The sequence below is a fragment of the Centropristis striata genome, chromosome 6 (genome assembly GCF_030273125.1).
Source record: "Centropristis striata isolate RG_2023a ecotype Rhode Island chromosome 6, C.striata_1.0, whole genome shotgun sequence".
NCBI lineage: Eukaryota > Metazoa > Chordata > Actinopteri > Perciformes > Serranidae > Centropristis > Centropristis striata.
The window spans coordinates 35,249,379-35,274,869 of NC_081522.1; the positions used below are offsets into that span (position 1 = coordinate 35,249,379).

At 37.4% G+C, this 25,491-nt stretch overlaps 2 protein-coding genes across 2 annotated transcripts in view; one reads left to right on the plus strand and one right to left on the minus strand.

The window, feature by feature from the left end:
- Positions 1-2,322, minus strand: part of cftr (CF transmembrane conductance regulator) — a 62,391-nt gene extending 60,069 nt beyond the window's left edge. Inside the window, exon 1 of the mRNA XM_059336003.1 lies at positions 2,121-2,322. Within this exon, the coding sequence (XP_059191986.1) occupies positions 2,121-2,173 (53 nt within the window). The 5' untranslated portion in view covers positions 2,174-2,322. The remainder of the gene's footprint in view (positions 1-2,120) is intronic.
- Positions 2,323-8,428: 6,106 nt separating this feature from the next.
- The window catches only part of asz1 (ankyrin repeat, SAM and basic leucine zipper domain containing 1), a 38,980-nt gene continuing 21,917 nt past the window's right edge, over positions 8,429-25,491 (plus strand). The window contains exons 1-5 of the mRNA XM_059334331.1: positions 8,429-8,595; positions 10,454-10,556; positions 10,654-10,776; positions 15,275-15,386; positions 24,389-24,500. Of these exons, the coding sequence (XP_059190314.1) occupies positions 8,482-8,595; positions 10,454-10,556; positions 10,654-10,776; positions 15,275-15,386; positions 24,389-24,500 (564 nt within the window). The 5' untranslated portion in view covers positions 8,429-8,481. The remainder of the gene's footprint in view (positions 8,596-10,453; positions 10,557-10,653; positions 10,777-15,274; positions 15,387-24,388; positions 24,501-25,491) is intronic.

Sequence of the window (25,491 nt, forward strand, 5' to 3'; positions counted from 1 at the left end):
AGATACTGTGTAAATCATAGGTCTCAAACTCGTGGCTTGCGGGCCAATTGCGGCCCTCATGACGATATTTTGTGGCCCTCGCCTTGATATGAAAGTTTAATGTGAGTTTTATATGAATGGGACTTTACTGTGTTGTATGTGGAAGGCCCCTTTAATTACTTTTTTGGGTAATTTTGTGTCTCTTTTTTTGGTAATTTTGTGTTTTTTTTAAATATAATTTTCTGTCTCTTTTAATAATTGTGTCTTTTTTAATAATTCTGTGTCTTTTTTGGTAATTTTGTGTCTTTTTAAAATAATTTTGTGTCTTTTTCTTAGTAATTTTGGGTCTTTTTTGGTAATTTTGTGTTTTTAAAAAATATAATTTGTGTCTTTTTTAAATAATTGAGTCTTTTTTAATAATTCTGTGTCTTTTTTGGTAATTTTGTGTCTTTTTTTAGTAATTTTGTGTCTTTTTTGGTAATTTTGTTTCTTTTTTAAGTCATTTTTTAAAATTCTGTCGTTTTGCGTCTTTTTTGGTGATTTTGTGTTTTTTTGGGTCATTTGTCTTTAAAATAATTTTGTGTCTTTTTTTGGTAAATCTGTGTATTTTTTTTGTCCTTTTGTGTATTTTTTTTTGTCATTTTGTGTCTTTTTTAAGTAATTTAGTGTTTTTTCAGTCATTTTGTGTCTTTTTTTGTCATTTTAATTCTGCCTCCAGCGGCCCCCAGGTAATTAAAGTTTGAGACCCCTGGTGTAAATATAGCTCATTAAACACATATAATTAGGTTAAGATGTGACACAAAATGTGTTTGTTTGCTTGTGGTTAGAGGATAACCCTTTAAAGGCCACTGTTGGGGTGTCTGGAAGCGTTGAGTGTCCTGGTGTTAGCTGTACTAGCAGTAATCTCTGAGGTTTCACTGTCAGACTAATGACACAGCAGGGAGATACAGTCAGATGTTTGCTCGTCCCTGAGAGTTTACATCATCTCACTTTTTAAGTCTTTCTTTGAGACCTCTCATTAGTGTGAGGAGAGCGCACATAACAGTGTACCCTGAACAGAAGCCATGCTGTATCATAATTTATTAAATGCCACAAAAAGTTTTGCAGGCCACGTATTGAACCAGGTATTCTCACAGCTTTTTCTAGAACAAAACTCACATGTTGCGCACCGTTTTAACCCTCTGGAGTCTCCAAAAGCGCTTAAGACTTCTTAAAGCAGCGTGGAGCCCTACTGTAAATTTACCTCTAAAGTTCTGGCTGTAAACTCCATGAGGCCAGTTTCAGTTTGATGATGATATACCAAGTAAAACTGGAGACAAGGTCAAATATATTTTGTATTAAATGATAGAACTGGATGTAACCCTCTTATATGTTATATTTGCAACCTTTGTTCACATTTGCAACTTTTAAAATTCTTTGTTGAGCATGATAGTGTTTTGAAAGTAAAAAAAAGATTCAAAATCACATTTTATGTTGGACTAAAGAGCTAAAAAAGACACAAAATTACCAAAAAAAGACACAGAATGACTTAAAAAAGACACAAAATGACTAAAAAAGACACAAAATTACCAAAAAAGACACAAAATGACTAAAAAAGACACAAAATGACGAAAAAAAGACACAAAATGACGAAAAAAGACACAGAATGAGAAGACAGAATGACAAAAAAACCCCACAGAAGACACAAAATGACAAAAAAAAAGGCACAAAAAAGACATGAAAATGATTCAAAAGTGAACAAAATAGCCCAAGACTCCATAGAGTTAAAAACCATCAGGTGCGCATTTTACGCAACAACCTATATCCAATTGACTTTTTATGAGTAACATATTGTTTTAATCTCATTTGGGAAAAAAAAACAGCACATGACGACTGTTCTTGACAATATAACAACTTTGTTAGGATTTGAACGCGTGCCATTCACAGCACAATCACCTTTTTTCCCCTCAGCAGCCTGCAGCGCCTCAAAGTTTCACATAAATCATCAAACCTGCACATACACCTATAGACAGAATAATAACCAATCGAGACAAGTGAAGCACATATTAATCACTGACGATATTCATTCATCCAAGCTAGATTTCTGAGAAGCTGCGTCTGCACCAGATAAAATAAAAAATACTTGAATAAACGAGTCTTACCAGAAGAAATATTTGGAGAGGAAGTTTGCATCTTCCACTGGTGACTTCTGCATCCTAAGTGCGCCGCCAGTTTGGTTTCTCTGCACCTGAGTCTGTTGCGCTCACATTTGTGTGCCCCCTGAGTGGCTCCGTTCCCACAGTTGGAGAGACGCTGCTCACCGGTTTTATCCTCCACTTTGCACCTCCGGTAAATATGATGAAAGCACTGCGACTTCTCGTCCTTCCTCCCTAAAAACCAGACTGGTATCTCAATCCTCTGTGCGTCTCCTTGGTCTCTTCTGGTGCCAAAGTCTGTCTCTGTCTCTGTCTCTGTGCTCCGGTTGTCCTGCTGCCTCTCCTTCAGTGTGACAGCTGGGAGGACAGTCCATCCTTTATGGGCTCGCCAAAAGTTGCGGAGTCACACGTCATTTCCACGCTGACGAGCCTCAGGTCGCATATTGTGACAACAAGCTGAAGAGGTGAAGCCAGTTGCACCAAATGAGGCCACTTCAGCAGACAGACATCGATCCATATACAGGCAATGATCTGAGGTCTGCCCAAACGGTCAGCTCCTTTAAATCAGGACTAAAACACTATTGTTTACTGCAGCGTACTCTTAACTTAAACACTTATCTGCTCTACTCTACTGCCCTTTCTTTTTAACTATGCAATGTTTGACTTGTGCTTTTTATTATTTTATCTATTTTCTTATCTTATATTTGCAACCTTTGCAAATGTGAACACATTTGCAACATTAACATTTTTTATTGAGCATGATAGTGTTTTGAAAGTAAAAAAAAAAGATTCAAAATCACATTTTATGTTGGACTAAAGAACTAAAAAAGACACAAAATTACCAAAGAAAGACACAAAATGATTAAAAAAAAGACACAAAATGACTAAAAAAAGACACAAAATTACCAAAAAAAGACACAAAATGACTAAAAAAAGACACAAAATGACTAAAAGAACACAAAATGACTAAAAAAGACACAGAATGAGAAGACAGAATGACAAAGAAAACCCCACAGAAGACACAAAATAACTATAAAAAGACATGAAAAGGATTAAAAAATGAACAAAATAGCCCAAGACTCCATAGAGTTAAAAACCATCAGGTGCGCATTTTACGCAACAATCTATATCCAATTGACACTTTTTTATGAGTAACCAAATGAGGCCACTTCAGACAGACATCGATCCATATACAGGCAATGAAGGGAAGAATAGGTCCATATGGAATATTTTTTACACTTTGACTTCATTCAGGGGGAAATCTAGTTTATTTAACCCTCTGAACCAGGAGATTTTGGTTCAAATTTGTCAACTCTGTTCAGCATCTTTCAGTCTGTCCTTACATCACATGCATGGCTCCTTTTTCTCCACACAAACTTGGCTATCAGTCAGATTTTTCATTTTATTTTAACCCATTTAATCCCAAATTTTTCCCAGACATGAAAATATCCAAATCATGTGACATTAGTACTTTTTTGAAATAATGAACCATTATTTTAAAATATTTTCATGGAAAAATAGGTGAAAATGTGTGTTTTATGTTTGGTCACAATAGTGACTGGTGGGATAAGATGTTGTATCTACCATTTACCCATCAGGCTGTCTCATTCTTCAGAGTTAACAGACTAACTGAATTTCCCCTCGGGGATAAATAAAGTAATTTTGATTTTTTTAAATTTGATTTATAGACTACATTAACATATTTCTCCTATGCAGTCATAAAAAATATTATATTTCCCTTTCCAGTTATTAACAAATGTAGAATTCTGTTACTGGTAGTCTCCAACATTGCCACTAGAATGTTATCCCAGTGTGACTTTGGCCTAAATTATCAATTATACAACTATACCAATATGAATACTGAGAGGACAATACATAGAGCAAACAGAAAAAAAGCAGTTATCGGTCTAACTCAACATTGTTACTTTATTGTATCAGACATACCATTTTTACTTTTGGACATTTCCAATGTGATCTCCCTTAGAGTGGGAGGAGGAGAACATCCATTGGCTCAAGCCAGCTTTATTTGACATATTCTGCAGGAATAGAGCCTTATAAAATATTTTTACGGTCACTATTGTGACCGGTGGGATTAAATGGGTTAATTAACAAAGTATAAAGCTGCCAGGAACCGAAAATACAAACAAAACACACAGGTGTCTATGGAAATGTGCCATTTTTTTTAACCATTTATAGACACAAAAACAGCAGAAAAATAATAAATAATAAAACTATAAAACAGTCTATTTGCATGTAAATTAAAAAAAAGTAATAGTTTTTATGGTAGAAAGAAAATTCACATTCTAAAAATGGTCTATAAACATAAATGGCACATTGTGAAAGCTCCTATGATTGAACTTTAACTGGCTTTCTCAGCTTGTCTACATATCATATATGAATAAAGTTATTACTGTAAGTAAAACATGTGTATTTTCAATAAATAGATGGACTCCAGAGGGTTAACTAAATCTCTTTTGAAGGATTGTGAAACTCTTTGTATAAATAGAGCCATAGCCAATGATTGCCAAAAGAATGTTTCCTAAAACTTTCTGCAAGACCCCTTCATGTTATTGACTACAATTTAAAAAGCTGTGCAAAAAGAAAAATATTTTCCACAATGGGAGATGGTCCGTGGAGCTTTAAGGAGTCAATGGCATTTTAAAAAAAACCCATTAACCCTCTAGAGTCCATGAAACCACCTGCACATTACTTCTTCATGACGTGAAGACATAAAAATGAAGCAACATTGAGTCTTACCATCAGCTTCCCTCTAAAGTTCTGGTTTAAAACTCCATGCCAGATTTTCTTTTTGATTATATTCAGCCAAGTAAATGAGAGATAATTTCAAATATACTTAGTATAAAAATAGTAGAAAAATAAAAAAGTAGATATTACCCTCATTTTACCTGTTATATGTAATATTTGCAACCTCCAACATTTAAAATTATGTGTATTGAAATATAATTTTCAAGATCAGATTTTATGTTTTCTTTTGTTTCTTTTGGGTTCAACATTTTTATCAAATAAGTCAAAGTTAAAAATTAATTATCAGGACATATAGCCGAGGTTGAGCTGAAAAAACTCATGCCAACATGGCATGGAAATGATTTTTTAAAAGACATAATAGCCAAAGATTTCAGAGGGTTTATATGGAGAAAACAACTGCAAAGTGGTCCCAAACAAACAGAAACTATTGGTTGGACAATAAAGCAAAAACAGCACTACACAGTACAATATTCTGTACTATATGTTTTCCATACAGCATAAAGTCTCCTCTAGCTTCTTATGCCAGTATATATGATCCAACAAACATAACAGAGCCTAAAACTGAGCTGCTGCAGGTCTGCTGAGCTACTTCTCACCACCAAGCTGTTGCTTTTTAATTTCACTCCACTCAGCTGATGATTCACAGATAGCAGAAACAGTTCTGGGACATCTAAAACTAACTTGAAACTTTTTTTTTTTATTATCAGTTTCAGGTTACGAACAGTTTCAGGAGAGGGAGGATCAAAACCTCCAGACATTCCATAAGGGAACAGAGATAACGTGTGAAGATGTGGTTAGGTTTTAGTTGCTGAGTATACCAACACACACACACACACACACACACACACACACACACACACACACAAAGAAAGTGACAGTGGTATACTGCGTGGCATTAAACTTCCCTAACTGCATCTCCACCAGTGTCAGTATCACACAGAAATGTACACATTTATACTGAAGCTTAGTAAAAACCAAGGGGAGGTAATTCTAAATACACAACAAGATAAATGTTTCTGAACTGATATTAACTATGGAGTCTTGGGCTATTTTGTTGATTTTTGAATCCTTTTCATATCTTTTTTGTGTCTTTTTTTTAGTTATTTTGTGTCTTTTTTGGTCATTCTGTGTCTTTTTTGGTCATTTTGTGTCTTTTTTTAGTCATTTTGTGTCTTTATTTGTATTTTTTTGTCATTCTGTCATCTCATTCTGTGTCTTTTTTGGTCATTTTGTGTCTATTTTTTGTCATTTTGTGTGTGTTTTTGTCATCTTGTGTCTTTTTGTGTCTTTTTTTAGTCATTTTGTGTCTTTTTTGGTAATTTTGTGTCTTTTTTAGTCCTTTAGTCCAACATAAAATGTGATTTTGAATCTTTTTTTTACTTTCAAAACACTGTCATGCTCAATAAAAAAATTGAAATGTTACAAATGTGAACAAAGGTTGAAAATATATCACATAAGAGGGTTATATCCAGTTCTATCATTTTATACAAAATATATTTGACCCTGTCTCCAGTTTTACTTGGTATATCATCATCAAACTGAAACTGGCCTCATGGAGTTTACAGCCAGAACTTTAGAGGTAAATTTACAGACTCCAGAGGTTTAAGCAAATATGAATAATAGAATATAATTTGCAAGCCCAATTCATTGTTGAAGCACCCAAATAAGTTGAATAAATAGAAATATTCTAGTTTTTACAAAATAAAACTTCAATAAAACTAAATGGCACCTGCAATAAAAAATATGAGTAAACAGAATATCCAATTCAGACAATAAAACCAGAAGGAACAGTAACTTAAATGTTGAAATACTGAATGGGACATGTTCTGTCAGTCTCACTGTGTCTAACCAGAGGCTGTGTCAAGTAAAGATTTAATTAATTTAGCAGAGAATTGTGTCCTTTTTTGGACTTGTGATTACCTCTGTGAGTAAGAGACAAGATGCCGTTGGCCCTAACTTTCTAAAAGGATTTGAGATATGATAAAAAAAATCACATAAGGTCAGACTGTTCATATTATTATTGCTGATGGGACACCATCAGCCTAGAGGAAAGAGTGACCTCTGCTGGACATTTACTGTCCTCTGCAGCCAGATAAGATTTTATCCCAAAGCATGACATTTCACAATGCCAACACAGTTATAGATAATGGTCGTTTATACCCAATAATATTCTGATTTGAGTCTCAGTAAAATACCAGAAAAAAACTAAAAGATTGAGACAACTGCTTTATAAGGATACTTACTGTTTAATGAAAGTATAAAACACTTAAAAGGGCCATGCACATCCTCTCAAATTACACCCAACTCTATTCTCCTTAACTCTCTTGGGCTATTTTATCCATTTCATCCTGCCTGTATACACTTAAAACATTTTTAAATGCCATGTTGGTCTATTTTTTTCAGCACAACCTCACCTATATGACCTAATAATATTGGTTTTTTTTATTCTGATTTACTGGATCAACATTTTGAACCAAAAAGAAACAAAGAAAAACCAACATAAATGTGATCTTGTGATTGTGTGTGATCCTGTCATCCAACTCTGGTTTTTATTCTAGTGGGACTGTATTTTATTTGTGTCTTGTGTGTTTAGCATAACAATTTTGGTCATTTTGTGTCATTTTATAGTCATTTTGTGTCTTTTTATTTGTGGTCATTTTGTCTTTTTTAGTCCTTTAGTCCAACACAAAATGTGATTTTTAATCTTTTTTTACTTTCACTGCACATTGTATTATATTTCTATTTGTTATGTTGTATATTTATTATTATTATTTCCATATAGCAAATATATATATATATATATTTCCAGATATCAGTAGTTGGCATTACCAAAGCACATTTATAATAATAATAATAATAATAATAATAATAATAATAATAATAATAATAAAAAACTTTATTTATAGAGCACCTTTCAAAACAAACGTTACAAAGTGCTGAACAGCAAGTAAAACAAGCATACAAGACAGAAACAAGCACACACAAAAAAAATGTACACCCTTCCCCCACCCGCCTGACCCCAGTGCAATTTAGATCGGACAGTAAAAACATATTAAAATTAAGCGATGTGGTAAAATTAATAAAAAGGCTTTTTAAAATAGATATGTTTTAAGAAGAGATTTAAAAGATGTCACTGATTTTGACCGTGGGAGGTAAACAGCCACTTTATCTTCAATATTTAGTCTGTTATGTGTCATTTAATTTAACATTTGTGTTACTAAAAGTGTAGGATTACTTTGTAGTGGTAACTTCACTCCCACTCTGTTAATTAAAGAGTTTGTGTGAATGTAGGCTAGTAGGGACGAAAAAGCACAGTAAAAGTGTAAAAAATATTATAGTATTTCCCATATTTAAACTACATTAGTATATAGGGTGTAATACTGCACTTCTTTTCATTATATCCAGGAAATTGATAAAATTAATTATATTTTTGTCTCTTAAGTATTTGCAGTATTCGCATTTACCTCGGAAGTCGGAATTTCCAACTCGGATCTCTCCGAGTTCCGAGTGCAATCGAACGCATCAGTAGTCGCAAGTAAACAGGGTCACTAATTTATCCGTAACACCGGCTCGCTCTACACTATCTAGCACCAATTTATCAATGGGCAGCTTTATGAATGACGCCTTCCCGGCTGGGGATGAAAGTGACGCCAGCAATGATGAGTGGGACATCGGCTGTTGTTTGGATAAAAAAGAAAAGTCTCCTCGTATCAAGGTAACTTTAGAAAACCTCCATCTCTTCTCTAACAGCTTCATGCTACTGGAAGCTAGCAGTAGCTAACATCTTAAGCTAGCTTTCGTTTCTCCTTTTTATGGTAGAAAGCTACTGCGCCGTTTTGTTCCTTATTTTCTGGCGAAATATAAAGAAAAGGGAAAAGAGTTGGTTGGCAGAAAGTAGTTATGATCAAGAATTGCAGCTTATGAAAATAATGTGTAATGTAAAAATGGTGAGAAGGGTGGACTTTGTGCGCAGAATAATACTTTTTTTCCGCTCTTCACATCGGTCGAGCTCAAACTGCGCAAATTTAAGTTATATTAACCCTTAATAGGTCACTCATTGAAATACTTGCAAATTCCAAATTTCAGCCCTAGAGAATATTGGAGGATATTACATACTGAGGGGGGTAATATTTTGAGAAATTAAGTTTGCGAGATTAAGGTCAAATCTACCAGAAAAAATGTGCAGATGTATGAGATTTAAAGTGGTGAATCTGCGAGAGAAAAAAGTTGCAAATTTTTTGTTGTAGATTTGGCACTAATCTAGTAAATCATATGCCTGTATAGGCCTATACCACATACAAAATGTTTACTATACCCATGTTTGGCATGATCTGACTTTTTTTTTCACTTTAACCTACTTTATTAACATAAAGTATAAACATGAAGAGAGGAGAGGCAGAGAATCCACGTTGCCTGAGGTCCAGTGTAAAGTTTCCACAGTCAGTGATGGTTTGGGGTGCCATGTCATCCGCTGGTGTTGGTCCACTGTGTTTTCTGAGGTCCAAGGTCAACGCAGCCGTCTACCAGGAAGTTTTAGAGCACTTCATGCTTCCTGCTGACCAACTTTATGGAGATGCAGATTTCATTTTCCAACAGGACTTTGCCAAACTTTTAAGAGCTGATTCTCAATATTAGCTGTAAAAAAACAAAGGAGCTCTTTCTTATATTTAGGACTATATGTGTAATCAATGAAATAACTTATTTTTTATACAGAGTGGACACCTAATGGAACATCTGTCAATCACCATCATCAATCTTTATTTCAGTCTCACAGAAAGTCCGATGTTACACCTAATGCCAGGAAATGCATCTGCGGAATATGTACAGCTTTCTATATATCCACTAATGTTTTGGGTTTTTTTGCTAATTATTAAAATATTTCTCATTTGCTGTATCCCAGGGGTAGGCAACCTGAAGCTCTGGAGCCACATGTGGCTCTGGCTCCCTGTGGCTGTGACAAAATAATTATGAGAAATTAATTACTGATTCCTTTACATTTTTATTTTCATTTATCATTGGCTTTGACCCATTGGAATTTGTATTCTTCAATTGTAAAAATGTGCAGCTAATATATGGCAATAAAAAGTTAACTAAAATCTACAGCCTGGGGCCTTACCTCTAAATTTTTTCAACTTAAAAAAGTTTTTCTAGCTAGGCGAGCTTTCGATTCCAAATCTCCTGAGATATTTCTTTGGTGTCCAGCTTCTCATTTGCATTTTGGGCCCTCGCTGCATTTTCCATACATCCATCCACTTTCGGGGGGCACCAGGCTAAGAAATCATATTAATAAATGCTCATTATGGCCTATTAGCAATGTTGATAGGCTAATTTAGACTGAGTGGGCTGTTTTATCTTCATTGTAAGGCTCAAAATAAGGTCTGCGGCTCCATTCTGACATTTTTCCTCTTTTTTTGGCCAAAAATGGCTCTTCTATTAGTGAGGGTTGCAGACCCCTGCTGTATCCTCACACACACAAATGACACAGTTTCCACAGTTTGGTGTTTTGGGGTATTTCTCAGCTTTTTTATCTGTTTTTTGTAAATTCTTCTTCTGACCCGCCCCCTTTGTCACAGGAACAGGATGCTGTTGTACCTTGTGCACAGGATAATGTGTCGAAGTTGAAAAGAGCCATCAGTACAGGAGACATTGGGACTGTTGAACAGCTGTTGGATGATGGCAAGTACTAATTTCATGTTGTGCTGGAGGCCACAGGTTTACTTCAAATGTAATAATTGGACTGCCTCATTTTCTTTGATCTGTGTGGTGTGGACAGGCATGGACGTGGAGACCAGGCTCGGCTGTGAATGGACTCCTCTGATGTGTGCCGTCACTGTGGCTAATTACGACCTGGCCAAACTGCTACTGGACAGAGGGGCCAGTGCCAACTTCAGCAAAGGTCAGACCAATACAGATCACTAAGTTTACACCTAAATTCCACTGAATGTGTATCGGCTGCAGATCTGTCCGCGGAGCCCATCAGAATAGATAAGTAATGCTTTTGTTGCCCTTGTACAATGACAAGTCACACAGGTGCACACATAAGATAAGAGATACATACATTCTTACATTCTCTGTGTTGGTAACATTCACACACAGATTCTAACAGGAAATACACACCTAACTTGTTTGGTCCGGACGTTAGGACTTTTCAGTTCGATCCGAACCTAAATTCCAGGTGTGAAAGGTGCCGCGGACCACGGTCTGCACCAAAGGACCAAAGTTTGGTCCGACCAAAAGAGGTGGTCTCGGTCTGGACCAAACGAACCAAGGTCCGAACCTTTTGCAGTGTGAAAACAACTTTTTTTATAGTTCGGACCTTTGTATCAATGACAGGAAGTTTTTTTCTTCTTCTGCTCTCGAATTATGGTACAGGAAAAGACTTTGCCATAACTCGTAGGATTGCGTGCCGTTTTCTCCTCCTCTCCTGTTGACGCCGATACAGTTTTGGCATGATGAGGAGGCTCATCTTGCGAATACCAAGCACTCTCACGTATTGCTCATTAAGCTGGTACTGCTGGTAGCAAAAGACCAGCAAAAGTATTACCACAGGTAAAAGGTGGCTCGCTGGATTCATTTAGTGTAAACATGTTAAGGAAGTAACACTGACGTCAGATGCCGGCCGGCCGGCCTAACAACGCAGCGTAACCAAAACAAAATGAGCCGCGGAAGTACACAGGGAGATGACGTGTCCAGTAGAATTGTCTTGTAAAGTCCATTATTCCTTTTGCAGTGTGAAACCAAAACCAACAGGACCAAATGTATACAATCTAACAGAACACGGACCTTGGTTCGGACTTTCAGGTGTGAAAACGTCCTTAGTGTAACTCACCGAAACACCAAATGAAAAAACTAAACTTTATTTAATGAAACTGATAAATGAATACATAAAAGGCTAACCATGTGTATTTGTCCTAACCTGTAAAGATACAGGGGTCACAGTCTGGTGTACTGTACTGAACTCATAACCAGTTTTGACTGTGTGTTTACATCCTATAAATCCTATAACCATAAAAGTCTACTAAAAACAATAAACAAGGAATTGACCTGAACCGAAGTATGATTTGCCCCCCGGTTCCACAGATAAAAACAGAGAGGACTAAAGTTTAAATTTCTATTTTTCATTGTTGCTTGATATCATGATATAAAAGTTTAGGCCCCACTGATCTCTCTGTGATCCCTCACCCACTACTTCTCATAAAATAAATAACACTAGGGCAGATAGTTTGATTAGGCAACACCATTACATTGCTGCCTTCCAGGCTTGGATTTCAAACAGCCATACCTAATCCTCCTGACGGTCCCTGTTGCGTTGGTGTCTAGCTATCCTTCCCTGTGGCACCTTTTTTCAATTTCCTTACCTGCTGCAGCCAAAGACCAGGGGACCAATCGGGCCTTTGCACCAATACGCTTCATCTGACATTACTTAATGGTGATGACGCCAAAGAGGAACTCTTGCAGGAACACTCTGCTGATACTTTGAGTTGTTTTTAGTTCATGCATACTGCACCCTCATCCCACAGCAAGAGAAATTGAAGGCATCTGTTGGATCGAGGTCAGCCTGGGTAAAATAAGCACGGGGGAAGAACCCTTCCGTGTTAGGAAGTATGCAGTTTATATACACATTGAACCGTGAATCCTGTTGGAAAAATGCTGAAACAGATCTCCGGAAACATTAGTTTTATTGTTAGAAGAGTTAGTTCAGTAATGCAGAATGTCTGAGCTGTAGAGGGCAGACAACTCCACTCCAGTCAGAGCAGGAATGGATTTTCAAATCTTCCACTAAATCACACTGAATGTACACTGGAATATTATCAGGGAACTGTAATACAGATTAGGCTATATGAACTCTTGGCAGATTGTTCTATGTTAATATTGGATTAGAAGCTCTTTCTACTGTTATAGTCACTCTCACTACAAACTGAAATCAGCAACAAAAACAAGAGATTAGCAACAAGAGATTAGATGGCTGGTAGTTTTCCATGTTTTTTCCAGGATCGGAGCAGCATCTGGAGATGTTGTCACAGATTGTTGGGCTGAGTTGAACTTTATGCAAATCAGCAGTGAATCTCTGAAGCAAATGCTTATTAAAGAGTCCATGTCATCAACTCATGTTCCTGCAGTTAGTGCAGAAACAATTGGGTCACTTTATAGATTTGTTAACAGGAATAAATCTACAACCGTTTGATGATCAACCAAATGTTTGGCATACAAACAGGTGGGTGCAGAGGCTGAAAAATCTTTTATTTAGTAGGAAGCGTTGACACTTCTGTTGAATTTCCAGAAAAACTTCAGGTTTTAGGGGGTTATTTTAAAATTGCCCAGAGGTTTTACAGGCATTTTTTTTTACAGGCGTTTTAAGCCTAAATGGGTTAAGAAAGCCATTGTGAACAGAAAATTTAAGTTGCTTCCAAACTTTTGGCCTGTAGTGTAGGTCTAGTTGTTCTTAGATATTTCAATGCAAGGAAGTAAGTATTTTTTCTGCATTCCTGTCACTGTTGCTGCTACATTTGTAACAAGTTCTTTTGAGACCACTACATTCTTAATTTTCCTGAGGGATCCGTTAGAAACCCTCCTGTGGCCCCTGGACGTCCAACTTTTGAACCACATCACTGGTCAAGCTGTTGATATCTGATGCCAATTAATTCTCTGAATGTTAAACTGTGTGTGACTGATTTCACATGGTCTCGGCATCCACTGCTTGAGGCAGGTGAAGGAAATAATTAAACAGAAGGATGACGTGTGGTCACGTCCTGATGGCGTTTGTCAAAGCGGCGAGTCTGAGCCGAGGAATGCATGAGTGATTGGTAACGGTCGCCACGCTGCTGTCATACGCCCTCACCGAGTCTCAGGCCTCAGATTTATTTACTCCACTTCTCTGTAGACGCAAACCAGGCAGTCTGGTTTACAACCACACACACATACTATAAACACACACACACACACACACACACACACACATACACACACACACACTTACACTTGCACACGACTATAGAGCCAAACATGCACAGCCACAAAGACACAGGAACCCACATACAGATGTAGAGGCCCAGGTATGCATGCACACACACACACACACACACACACACACACACACACACACACACACACTCTGGAGAGCACACACACTTAGATACATACTATGATACACACAGGTTGGAGACTCAGTCATTGGCGGAACAAAACAGGAATCGAGTGCATTGCCATGGGTCTCAGACTGTTTTTTATCAGGATAAGATAAGGAAACATGTCCTCTGAAGTCACTCGGTTCCATAAAGGCTGCCACATTTCCTGATGCCAGATAAACGGCTATCCATCTCCATCACTGGGTTATCGCCCGCATTTTTTTTCTTCTTTTCCTTATTACAGCATAATGTATGACTTCATTGTAATGAAAAAGGGGTTCTCCCATTTCCTCTAATTTGTTTTGCTAACTAGTTCAATTACCAATGATTTATTTGTCCCCATGAGGTCAAACTACATCATCTTTCCCTAAAAAAAACAACATGAGATTGGACAAACTCCATTTAGTCAAAAAGTTGGCACTACGTGGACATACAGCAGCTGATGTTTACTTCGTTATGGCCAGCAGGGGGCGACTACACTGGTTGCAAAAAGAAGTCTTGACGATTATGTAAAAGGAGAAAATGGCCCCACTTCCCAAATGATTTAAACTTTCTCATAATTACTTTATGGTCTCAATCTCTAGTTCAACACGTAAACTGTATAAATAATGGACGTAGTGACTGTGACGTCACCCGTTGGTTTGTGGCCCGTTTGAGGCATCAAGTTCGGCCTTACAGTCTTCGCCATCTTGTGTCGCCATCCAGTTTCCGATACGCGGAGCAGACCATATTTGACTGTGGAGGAGGAGAGGGATCTGATCATAATCATACGATTCTTTATCTTCTAAATGGGGCCATTATTAGAAATATTAACATCAAATTGTCTTGAATAAGATTTTTTTTACTAGTGATTGAGACCATAGTGCCCAAAAAACATTTCTGAGGTAATAAATCAAGTGAGAAGTTTTCTCATTTTGTATTGAAATGAATGGACCAAAATGCTTTTGCAGCCGCTGTCAGCGCCCCCTGCTGGAATTTATGGTAGAATGTAGCTTAAGGCACTTCCTGGTTTGCCTCCCTGCTCAGACCCGGAGGTTGCTGCTTGGTCTGTAGTTTTCTCTGTCCAAGAGCTGTGTAAATTGCAAACAAAAACGGCAATACAAAGGGAAGAAACGGGCACTTTCCTTTAACTGTTAATGGCAAATTTCTTTTGATATAAAAATCTTAATAGTGCCTTAGATTGCTGCCTTAAATTGGTTTGAAATGTTTGTTTGAATAGAATTAAAATTGCGATGATAAACGTTCACACTAATGTGTTCTTGTCCACAGATAACTGGACGGTGCTCATGGCCGGTTGCACAGCATCCGCCAGTGAAGAGAAAATTGCTCGCTGTGTGGAGCTTCTGCTATCCAGAAATGCTGATCCCAACATGGCGGACAGGTGAGGAGCCGTACGGATGTGTTTCAGATCAAAATGTTTATAGGATTTTCAGCACTGTACGCACTGTCACACCCCCATTGATGTAGGCCAAATAAAAACACTCACATCTTGACTTGAACAGGGCAAAAAAAAACCAGAGGTGCTGGATCAGATTTCCTTTGATGGTTCTCGTTATGTTTGGCTGCCATGTGGTAGCATTATGCACCGCGGAGCTCCATACAGTGTGTGTATATTTGTGTGTTTTGTTTGGAATGTCCTGTTATGGCATGTGCATGTACAGACGGGTATCAGACAGACAGAAAAACAAACACACACAGTGAAAGGGGTGGGCAGTCGGGTTTTTTACAAGCTTGGATGAAATCCAGTGAGCCAGGTTTTGGTCATTTGTGAATCAAAAGTGACCAAGGTGACCACGTTACAGAACCAGGCTAAATGTTATTAAATGTGAAAAGTTTTTAGGGGCACATACAGCAGTGGTTTCAACAAGGGGCAGAAATCACAGAGTAATTCAGGCAATAGGGCTGGACAGTATGGCTAAAATCTTCTATCATGATATAATTTCATATTTTGATAGCAACACATACAAGCCAATTTTGTATAAAAATTTGATGGAGTACTTTCTATTTCTAGACCTGCACAATGGCAGAAGTGTCCCTCACACACTTTCCCTCTAATTTCCACCGTTGTTCGTATCTTCTAGAGCAGCCAGTGCGCAGTGCTGCCAAAATCATTTTGATCAGTTTATAAGCCACACTGAACTTGTTGTCCCAATTAAACATCACATACGGGATCAAATATGCACAACATCTGACTTATTCTGAAAGATTGAAAGATTTCCCACACACGTTTTTTCTCCGGGGAGAGGGATCTGTGCGTCATGGGTTGCTGTGCACCTGCAGCGTTAACATCTCCATGTTAAACCAAAGGGGAAACAATCGGCAGTCGGGACTCTGACAGTGATTAAGGCAGGTTATCTGTCAAAAATGTATGCGCTCCATAAACAGAATGGGCAGTACTTTTTTGATCCCCGGAGGGAAATTCGGTGTATATGTATATGAAAATAGTGGAAATAGCAAAATATATAGACTTAAGAAAATATACAATCTTAAAAAACATACAAAATATAACTAAAAATAAAATATAACTAACTAAAATATAATAATAGATGAAAAAAATTAATCTATCCCCCTCATGTTTAGAACGGGTTAATGAGGTCGGAAAACGGCATTTTCCTCGATTGTCGGAGAGCTGTAAACTGTAAACACAAAGCCAGTTGTGTGCAGTTTGAGTTTAGATATGAGACACGTTTTAAATAGAGCATAAAAGACTATTATTTCCACCAAACAAAAGTTTGTGGTGCCACCGCACATTCTCACGGCACCTCGAAAGATTGCACAGCGGTCCGCACATTCTCACGGCAAGTTCACTTTTCATACATGTGGCGTGTGCGGGAAAAACAGCGTACACAATGTTTTTGTGTAGGGATGCACGATATTATCGGCACGTTATCGGTATCGGGCCGATATTGGCTTGAAAATGAACTATCGGACATCGGCCAACACCCCGATGTCCTCTGATATAATAAAGTGATTAAATAATGTGGTGCACATCACCTCTCTGTTGCACCTTGTTTGTAGCTCATAGAATTGTGCAGTGTAGTCTGAGCCCACCTGTTTATTTATGTTCTGATTAGGGACTGAAGCTGCATATATTTTTTGTACTTTTTGTGATTTTATTTGCACAGTGCAGATTGAGTCGTCAGTTATTGGGCTCCTGTTTTAAGTTAAATTTGAATTTAAGCAGCAATCTGTAAGGTACATGTAGTTTCATTCAATTTGGGTTTAATTGCTGTACAGTTGCACTTTTCACATGTTCCCAGTGAACACAGGTTATGTTTACTTATTATGTCAATTGGGAAATTGGCCAAATTTGCCCTGATTGTGGGTATTAGTTGCACGGGAAAAAATATCGGTATCGGTAATTGGCTAAATGAGTTGTAAAAAATCGGCATATCGGATATTGGCAAAAAATCCAATATAGTGCATCCCTATTTTTGTGCCTACGCAGCGTTGATACCATAGACTGTATATGAATAATGGACGTAGTCACCATGACGTCACCCGTTGGTTTGTGGCCCGTTGGAAGCATCGAGTTCAGCGTTACACTCGTCGCCATCTTGCGTCGCCATCTTGTTTCCGATGCGCGGAGCAGACCATATTTGGACTGTGGAGGAGCGCCCCCTGTTGGAGTTTTCGGTGGATTGCAGGCTTAAGGCACTTCCTGGTTGGCCTCCATGCTCAGACACGGAGATTGCCGCCTGGTTGATACATGAGGCCCCTGGTGAGGAACATGGAAAAATTCCAACTTGTGGAAAAGAATGAAAGCACTTTTACCGTTAACATGTGTGGAATCTGTTGCCGTGTCAAAGGGAGGATGCGGCCCCCAGTGGCTTTCTTGTTTAGCTTCCCCTGATCCCCTGCCACTCTGTCACTGCCAGTATGCCATTGCATGCACGACACACACCGGCTAAAATCACCCCCCAGCAATGACACACATGGACATACTGAAGTGTTGGGAAATTGATTGGTTCCTTCCCAGACAAAATATTTGAAGCAAGGTAACAAGACACAGGAGGATGCAGATGAGGGGAGGGGCTAAAAGCCCCCAACATCCTGAAGAAAATAAGAATATGGGGTTCATGTGGGTGCAGAGGATAAACCTCCTCCTCCTCCTCCTCGCCTCTTACGTCAGAATATCAAACCAATGATTAACACCAGCTGCTCATCCCTCCGTTGTTGTGTAAACAAGCGTTTTCTGTCATCTCTCAAAGTCCTACAGGAGCAAGATGTGGGGTCCATTGTCTCCATGTGTCCCATTTTTTTCACCTTCTCTGTACTGATCTGTGTCGGCCGTGTTCGCGTTGTGCACTCACTAAGGCTGCAAAATGTATCAAAATGATATCGAAATCACAGTATGAACTAGCGAAATATCCAGCTCTTTGTTGCAGATTCTCACAAAAAAAAATTACACCACGATCATTTTAAAACGATTTCGAATTAATTATATATAATATTGTAAATTATATCACAATTGCAAAACAAGCCAAAATAATCAGAATTAGATTTCAGTCATGCAGCCCGATCACACACAGTAGATGAATGTGCATGGGGCTGCTCCAAGACATTTAGTACTTTGGGTATACGTTAACATGTTTTTCTCCTTACGTTTGTGTGGTGTATTGCAGAGATTTTGGAAGTGTTTTCCATTCTCTGCGCCCTACGTTGACTCATAAAACCCTTCGCTGCTTAGGGCTGCAGAAGCATAACTCCAGCTTAGACTTCCTTCATTTTATGCTTTGGAATGTTAAAAAACTCCACATTTAATAATAATGGTATCAATAGCCATTGATACAGCAGCTTTACCCTTTTGTCTTAGAAAAAAAAATGTTTTTTGTATCTTATTTTTCTCCAAAAAAGTAATGGAAACACTGAGTCATGGCCGGTTTTGATATGGACACACACGCACACAGCTGTAGACTTGAGACTTGACTTGGACTTGAGTCTTAAACTATTTGGGATTAGACAATCCTCATTGACTAAAAACATTAAAATCTCAACTCCTAACAATGGGGGAAAAAACAAAACAAAACTCTTAACAATACAAAACTGTTGAATCAAACAGTTTCTTAGATGATAAGCATATAGACACCTGAAATAATTGATTTTGACTTTGAGTTTGCTTGTGACTTGACTTGGACTCACCCTAAAGGATTTGAGACCTTTTGTTTAGCTCTACTACATAGTTTTCAAATCAAATCAAATCAATTTTATTTATATAGCCCAAAATCACAAATCACAGATTTGCCTCAAAGGGCTTCACAGACTGTACATGGTATGACACCCTCTGTCCTTAGACCCTCACATCGGCCAGGGAAAAACTCCTTTAAAAAACCCTTTTAGCAGGGGAAAAAAGACGTCTATATTTTGCAACCATGTGCAAAATAATCATTGTAGAAAATAATCATTAGGTCCTAATGATCAGGTAAATAATTAGAATTTTGACAGCGGGAGCTGTAGAAAAGACGAAATTGGACCATCAACAGCAATAAATCCACTCACTTACATGCTGCCCATGAATAAACCCAATCTGATGCTCTAAATTGCGCTGTTTTTGTAAGAAATGGAGTGTTCCATTTCTACATAAATTAAAAAACATTTTAAATAAATTAATTCACCGCGCTCTGGGCTCTGCTGCTCCATCTCATCAGACAGAGACTGTGGTGCTCTGAATAGCCAAATTGTACATTACAATAGTGGGCTAGATTTACGAACGGTCAACTTTGTGCCAAATAGTGATTATTTACAATCGCACCCTTAGTGTGTTTGCCTTGGCACCATGACTCAGATGTTTCTGGAAGTCATTCTTCTCGCTGCCCTGACGACAGCAACGATGTTTACTCTGAGCCGTCTGTATATCGATCAGCTATCAGTCTGGTTTGGGGACTGGGCCAGATCTCACAGTCTGAGTGACACACACACACACACACACACACACACACACACACACACACACACACACACACACAAAACACACTGAAACAGTATGTGAGTGACCTTGGTACCTGTCTAACAGCTAAACCACTTTTTTTTTTACCTGTCCCGTTCTCTGGGGTTAAAGAGGAATTGACTAATGGGTGCAGAGGAATGGGAATTAAATGTCATACACGTCATCAGCATTGGTTCCTTTTGTTTGAGTTCACATTAAACATTAACTCTGGATGTCTTGTAATTTATTAAAGGACGGTGAAGCGGTGAATACAGCGTAGATGGTGGTAAAAATGATTCACCTGTTTGACAAACACCAACCTCGGTCTCAGAGCATTTTCAGTTCAGGATCATTTATTATTTCTAAAGTCAATACTTCTATTGGCAACACGTTAATACGGACAACAACAGTGCTTTTAAACTGCGAATGACAAAGCAAAAAAAGGGGGGCGGGGGCACTAAAATAAATGTCATTTAGTGCTGAGTCAAAACTGAATTTTCTTGAATATCTGGTAGTAAAGGGATATTACCGAAAAAAAGATAAGATATTCCTTTCTTGATCCCACATGGGGGAAATTCAGGTGTTGCAGCAGCACAAAAGTAAGGGTCAATGACGTGATCTAATCCATTGTCAGTTGGTGTAACCAGTATTTTTTTTTCTCCATAAAAATCTGATATCTATATCCATATACAGGAAAACAAAAGTGAAATAAAATGAGAAAAAAATACAATCCACGTTTACATTGCAACATTAAGGTATATAACAAATTTTACATAATTTGTCAAAACTTTAGAAAAAAATGGTTGTTTTAAGAATATGTTCTGCTCAATGTTTACGAAATGTGTAAATGTAGAAATACTCAGAAATATGTTTTTTAAAATGAAGTAATTATAAGTTCACTTAAATACACTGCAGGTGGAAAAAGTTCAATATTCTGTAAAAAAAAAATGTTTAAAAATTATTTTGTGGTTACACCATTTGACATCTTGCCAACCCTTATTTATCACTGACCCGTATACAGAGTAAAGACAGATTAAGGTAATACAAATAGAATAAGAAAAATGAAATAGAATAAAAATAGAATAAAGACAAGAAAATATATAAATCGTATAAAATAAACATACAAACAACCATGACCAAACTAAAAAAACTACTCGTGCAAACACAAAGTGGCAGTGAAATGGAGAACATGTGTTCAGTGAGTGTAATGTTCAGCATTTCAGAAATGCTCTAAATTAATAATTTAAATTGCTTTATGGCTTTACAGGATTATTGCATTTTAAAGAATCATGTTATATCAGGGATTCAGTTCACCGGATCGGCATATTCACATGGTTGTCTGGGTGCATCTATCAATAATAATAATAATAATAATAATAATAATTATATAATAATAGTTTTAATAAATTAGAATATCATAGACAAGTTTATTTAAGTCAGTAATTAATTCAAAAAGGTGAAATAACACATTATATAGATCCATTACACACAGAATGAAACATTTCATGTCTTCATTTATTTAATTTCTTCTAATTATAATGATTATGGCTTACATTTAATGAAGACCTAAAATTCATTGTCTCAAAAAAAAGAAAAAAAACAAAAGTATGTCCATCTGTATGACTCAATACTTGGTTAAACTACTGGAAATTGACTTTTCATCATATTCTAATGTATTGAGATGCACCTGTTTATATTACAACAATTTCACTGTTGTGATATAAAATCTTAAATGCTCAGAAGATTGTCTGCTTCATAGTCTTGTTCCTTGCTGCCTCAAACACAAAATCATAGACATTGTGCAACAGACACAATCAGTTGTTATTTTTGGACTTTATACATTTTAATTTTTTTAAACAACTTTATTTTGAGTTTTAAAAAGCTGCATTTCATGTATATTTCTAGTGAAGCTTTCTTTCAATGTTTACAATAGATATTGATGCAAGAGAACACATTTACTTAGATTAAGTAGCTGTCCAGTGTGTCACAAGCCCCTTTATTAAGAGACCTGTCAATCACTTTTAGAGCGAGGCGTTCCCATACAGTGTTGTCGGGCTTTGCGTTTGTTCGCATATGAGTTATGGATTGTCCCTTTAAATGCCTCCTCTTTCTCACACACACACACACACACATCTTTATATAGTTGTGAGGGCCACGGTCATTGAGTTGTTTGTGAGGACCACCACTTCCCCGAGCCCAACACACACATTACAGGGTTTGCCATCTCTGTTAGGACCGTCCCTGAAGTACATACAGATAATTAATTAAGGCCTTTAGAGGCTATCCCAGCATTTTCTTTGTGAGGACCGGGCAAAATGTCCTCACAACTACAAATGTCCTCAAAATGTTGGTCTTCTGCCAGGGGTTGGCCCTCACAACTATATAAAGACAAGCATACACATACACACACACACACACACACACACACACACACACACACACACACACACACACACACACACGTCTTTATATAGTTGTGAGGGCCACGATCATTGAGTTGTTTGTGAGGACCACCACTTCCCCTAGCCCAACACACACATTTCAGGGTTTACCACCTCTGTTAGGACCTTCCCTGAAGTTCATACAGATAATTAATTAAGGCCTTTAGAGGCTATCCCAGCATTTTCTTTGTGAGGACCGGGCAAAATGTCCTCACAACTACAAATGTCCTCACAATGTTGGTCTTCTGCCAGGGGTTGGCCCTCACAACTATATAAAGACAAGCGCGCACACACACACACAAACACACACACACACACACACACACACACACACACACGATCTGTTTCCTGTTCAAGCATCACCTGTAGGTGAGGTGATGAATTGCCCCCAGTCTTTCCCAGCCCCCTTTAGATGTGTGTATTTTTCTCACCCGTTGTGTTTGAGTCCCAGGTGATAAGATAGGAGTGTACTGTAGCAGAGCTTATTTATGTGCAGATAGAAGCAAACACATGAAGACAACAGAGGAATGACTATTGGTAAGAGAGGTCAAAGCTGTTAAAATCAGGCCTCATTAAACCGTTGTTGGCTGGAGAAGGACACTAGTGGCTGAATACAGGCTGCTCTGTCTGTTCCCACTACATTACTACTACATACCTTCCCGTTTTATTGACTTGAAATGTGCGGACTTTCAAGTTTGTAGCTAGCTCAGTTGCACACATAGACTGTATAAATAATGGATGTAGTGACCGTGACGTCATCCGTTGGTTTGTGTTCAGCGTTACTCTGGTCGCCATCTTGTTTTTCGTAAAACGGGAAGCAGACCATATTTGGACTGTGGAGGAGCGAGAGGGGTCTGATCACTGACTACAGCCTCTCTACACCTCAACCAGACTGACTCATGTTAGCATTAACTGGAGCATTAACTGGGATGTTCTTTTTGGAAAAAAACTAAATGTTACTTACCTTTAGAAAACTGAACAGCGACTCCTTGGAGTGTCTGTTAGTCCAACCAAACACTGAACAAGACATTTTAATGAACAAAACATTCAAATAAACTGTCATTAAGTGAAAATACAGTGTGAAAGGGTCAAAGTTATGAGACCAAATCGGTAAACATCCTTTTTAGAAATTTTTTTTATAACTTTATTGACTCGTTGCCGTGGATACGCATTGTTCTGTTTCTCTCCTGATGACATCTCGCCTTGTCAGTGACCTGTCAATCAAATGTAGCCCCGCCCCAAATCATATGATTCTTTATCTTCTATTTTCTTCTAAACTGGGCCATTATTTACACAACTAACATCAAATTGTCTTGAAGATTTTTTACTAGCGATTGAGACCATAGTGTTTCACATTTCTGAGGTAATAAAACAAGTGACAAGTTTTCTCATTTTGGCCCCCACCTTGATATGAAAGTTAAATGTGAGTTTTATAAGAATGGCACTTTACAGTGTTGTGTGTGGAGGATCCCTTTAATTACTTTTTTTTGGTAATTTTGTCTTTTTTTTTTTAATTTTATGTGTGTCTTTTAAATAATTTTGTCTTTTTAAAATAATTTTGTGTCTTTTTTCTCTCATTTTGTGTCTTTTACTGCCTCCAGTGACCCCCAGGTAATTTGAGTTTGAGACCCCTGATCTATATAATGTTGTTATAATGTTATTTCAACTTATTGAATTGAATTACTGACATAAAAAACTTTTCTATGATATTATAATTTATTGAGATGCACCTGTATGTGTTTTTACATAGTACATGTTTACTCCTGCACTGAGTATTGCACTTAATTTCGTTATGCATTGCATAATGACAAATAAAGATATTCTATTCTATTCTAAACAGTGAATGACAGTTTGTCTTCTCTATGATGTGGTGTTTGCTGCCCCCTGGTGGTATCACTGTACCTTCACTCCTGTTCAGTCATGTCTGTATTTCCTCCGATGTCCTCATGTGTCTCATCTTTGTTCTTTGTTTTTCTCTTCCCTTCTCTTTCATTGTCTTATGTTTGTCTATTTCAGGTCCCAGATGACCTGCGTGATGCTGGCTGCCAGGGACGGCCACAGTAAGATCATCAACCTGCTGGTGTCCCACGGTGCGGAGATCAACGCCCAGGAAAACAACGGCTACACGGTGCGTCTCTTTTCGTCTCTTTTCGTCCCTTCAGTCAGGATGTGCAGATCTTGTGTAGCTCTGGAGCAGGGGTCTCAAACTCAAATTACCTGGGGGCCGCTGGAGGCAGTATCAAAATGACCAAAAAAGACACAAGAAAAGACAGAAAATGACAGAAAAAAACCTAAATTACTTAAAAGAGACACAAACTGACCCAAAAAGACAAAAAAAATACAAAAAAAGACACAAAATGACAGAAAAAAACTAAATTACTTAAAGACACAAAATGATCTAAAAAAGACACAAAATGACAGAAAAAAAAATTACTTAAAAAAGACACAAAATGACCAAAAAAAGACACAAAATGACCAAAAAAAGACACAAAATTACAAAAAATGACACAAAATGACAGAAAAACACTAAATTTCTTAAAAAAGAAACAAATACATAAAATTACTAAAAGTAAGACACAAATACATAAAATTACTAAAAGTACGACACAAAATTATTTAAAAAAGACACAAAATTACCAAAACAGACACAAAATTACCAAAAAAAAGGACACAAAATTACATTACATAACATTTCCACTTCTTCCGGTAACAACAATACGGCAGATAATAAACAGTCCGGTAGCAGCTGTCTTTCTTTTTGTTAATGTCGTCATAGAAACAAGTGAAACAAAGCTCCAGCTTAATAAAGGGACCTTCCACACACAACACGGTAAAGTGCCATTCATATAAAACTCACATTAAACTTTCATATCGAGACCCCTGCTCTGTAGTCACAAAGAAAGTTCTCAGATGCATTTTATGACAAAATAAAACATCTTTTATTTGATTGACTTTGTGTATACTGCCCTACAAAGCCTAACTGCAGTAACTACTCAAAAGGTAAAACTGAGAAAAACTGCTTTAAAGTTTTTTTTACGTTTTTTAATTGGCCAGCCAAATTGGTTACATGTCGATAAGTGACATGACACTTATTTCTACATGTATTGATGATGTCATTT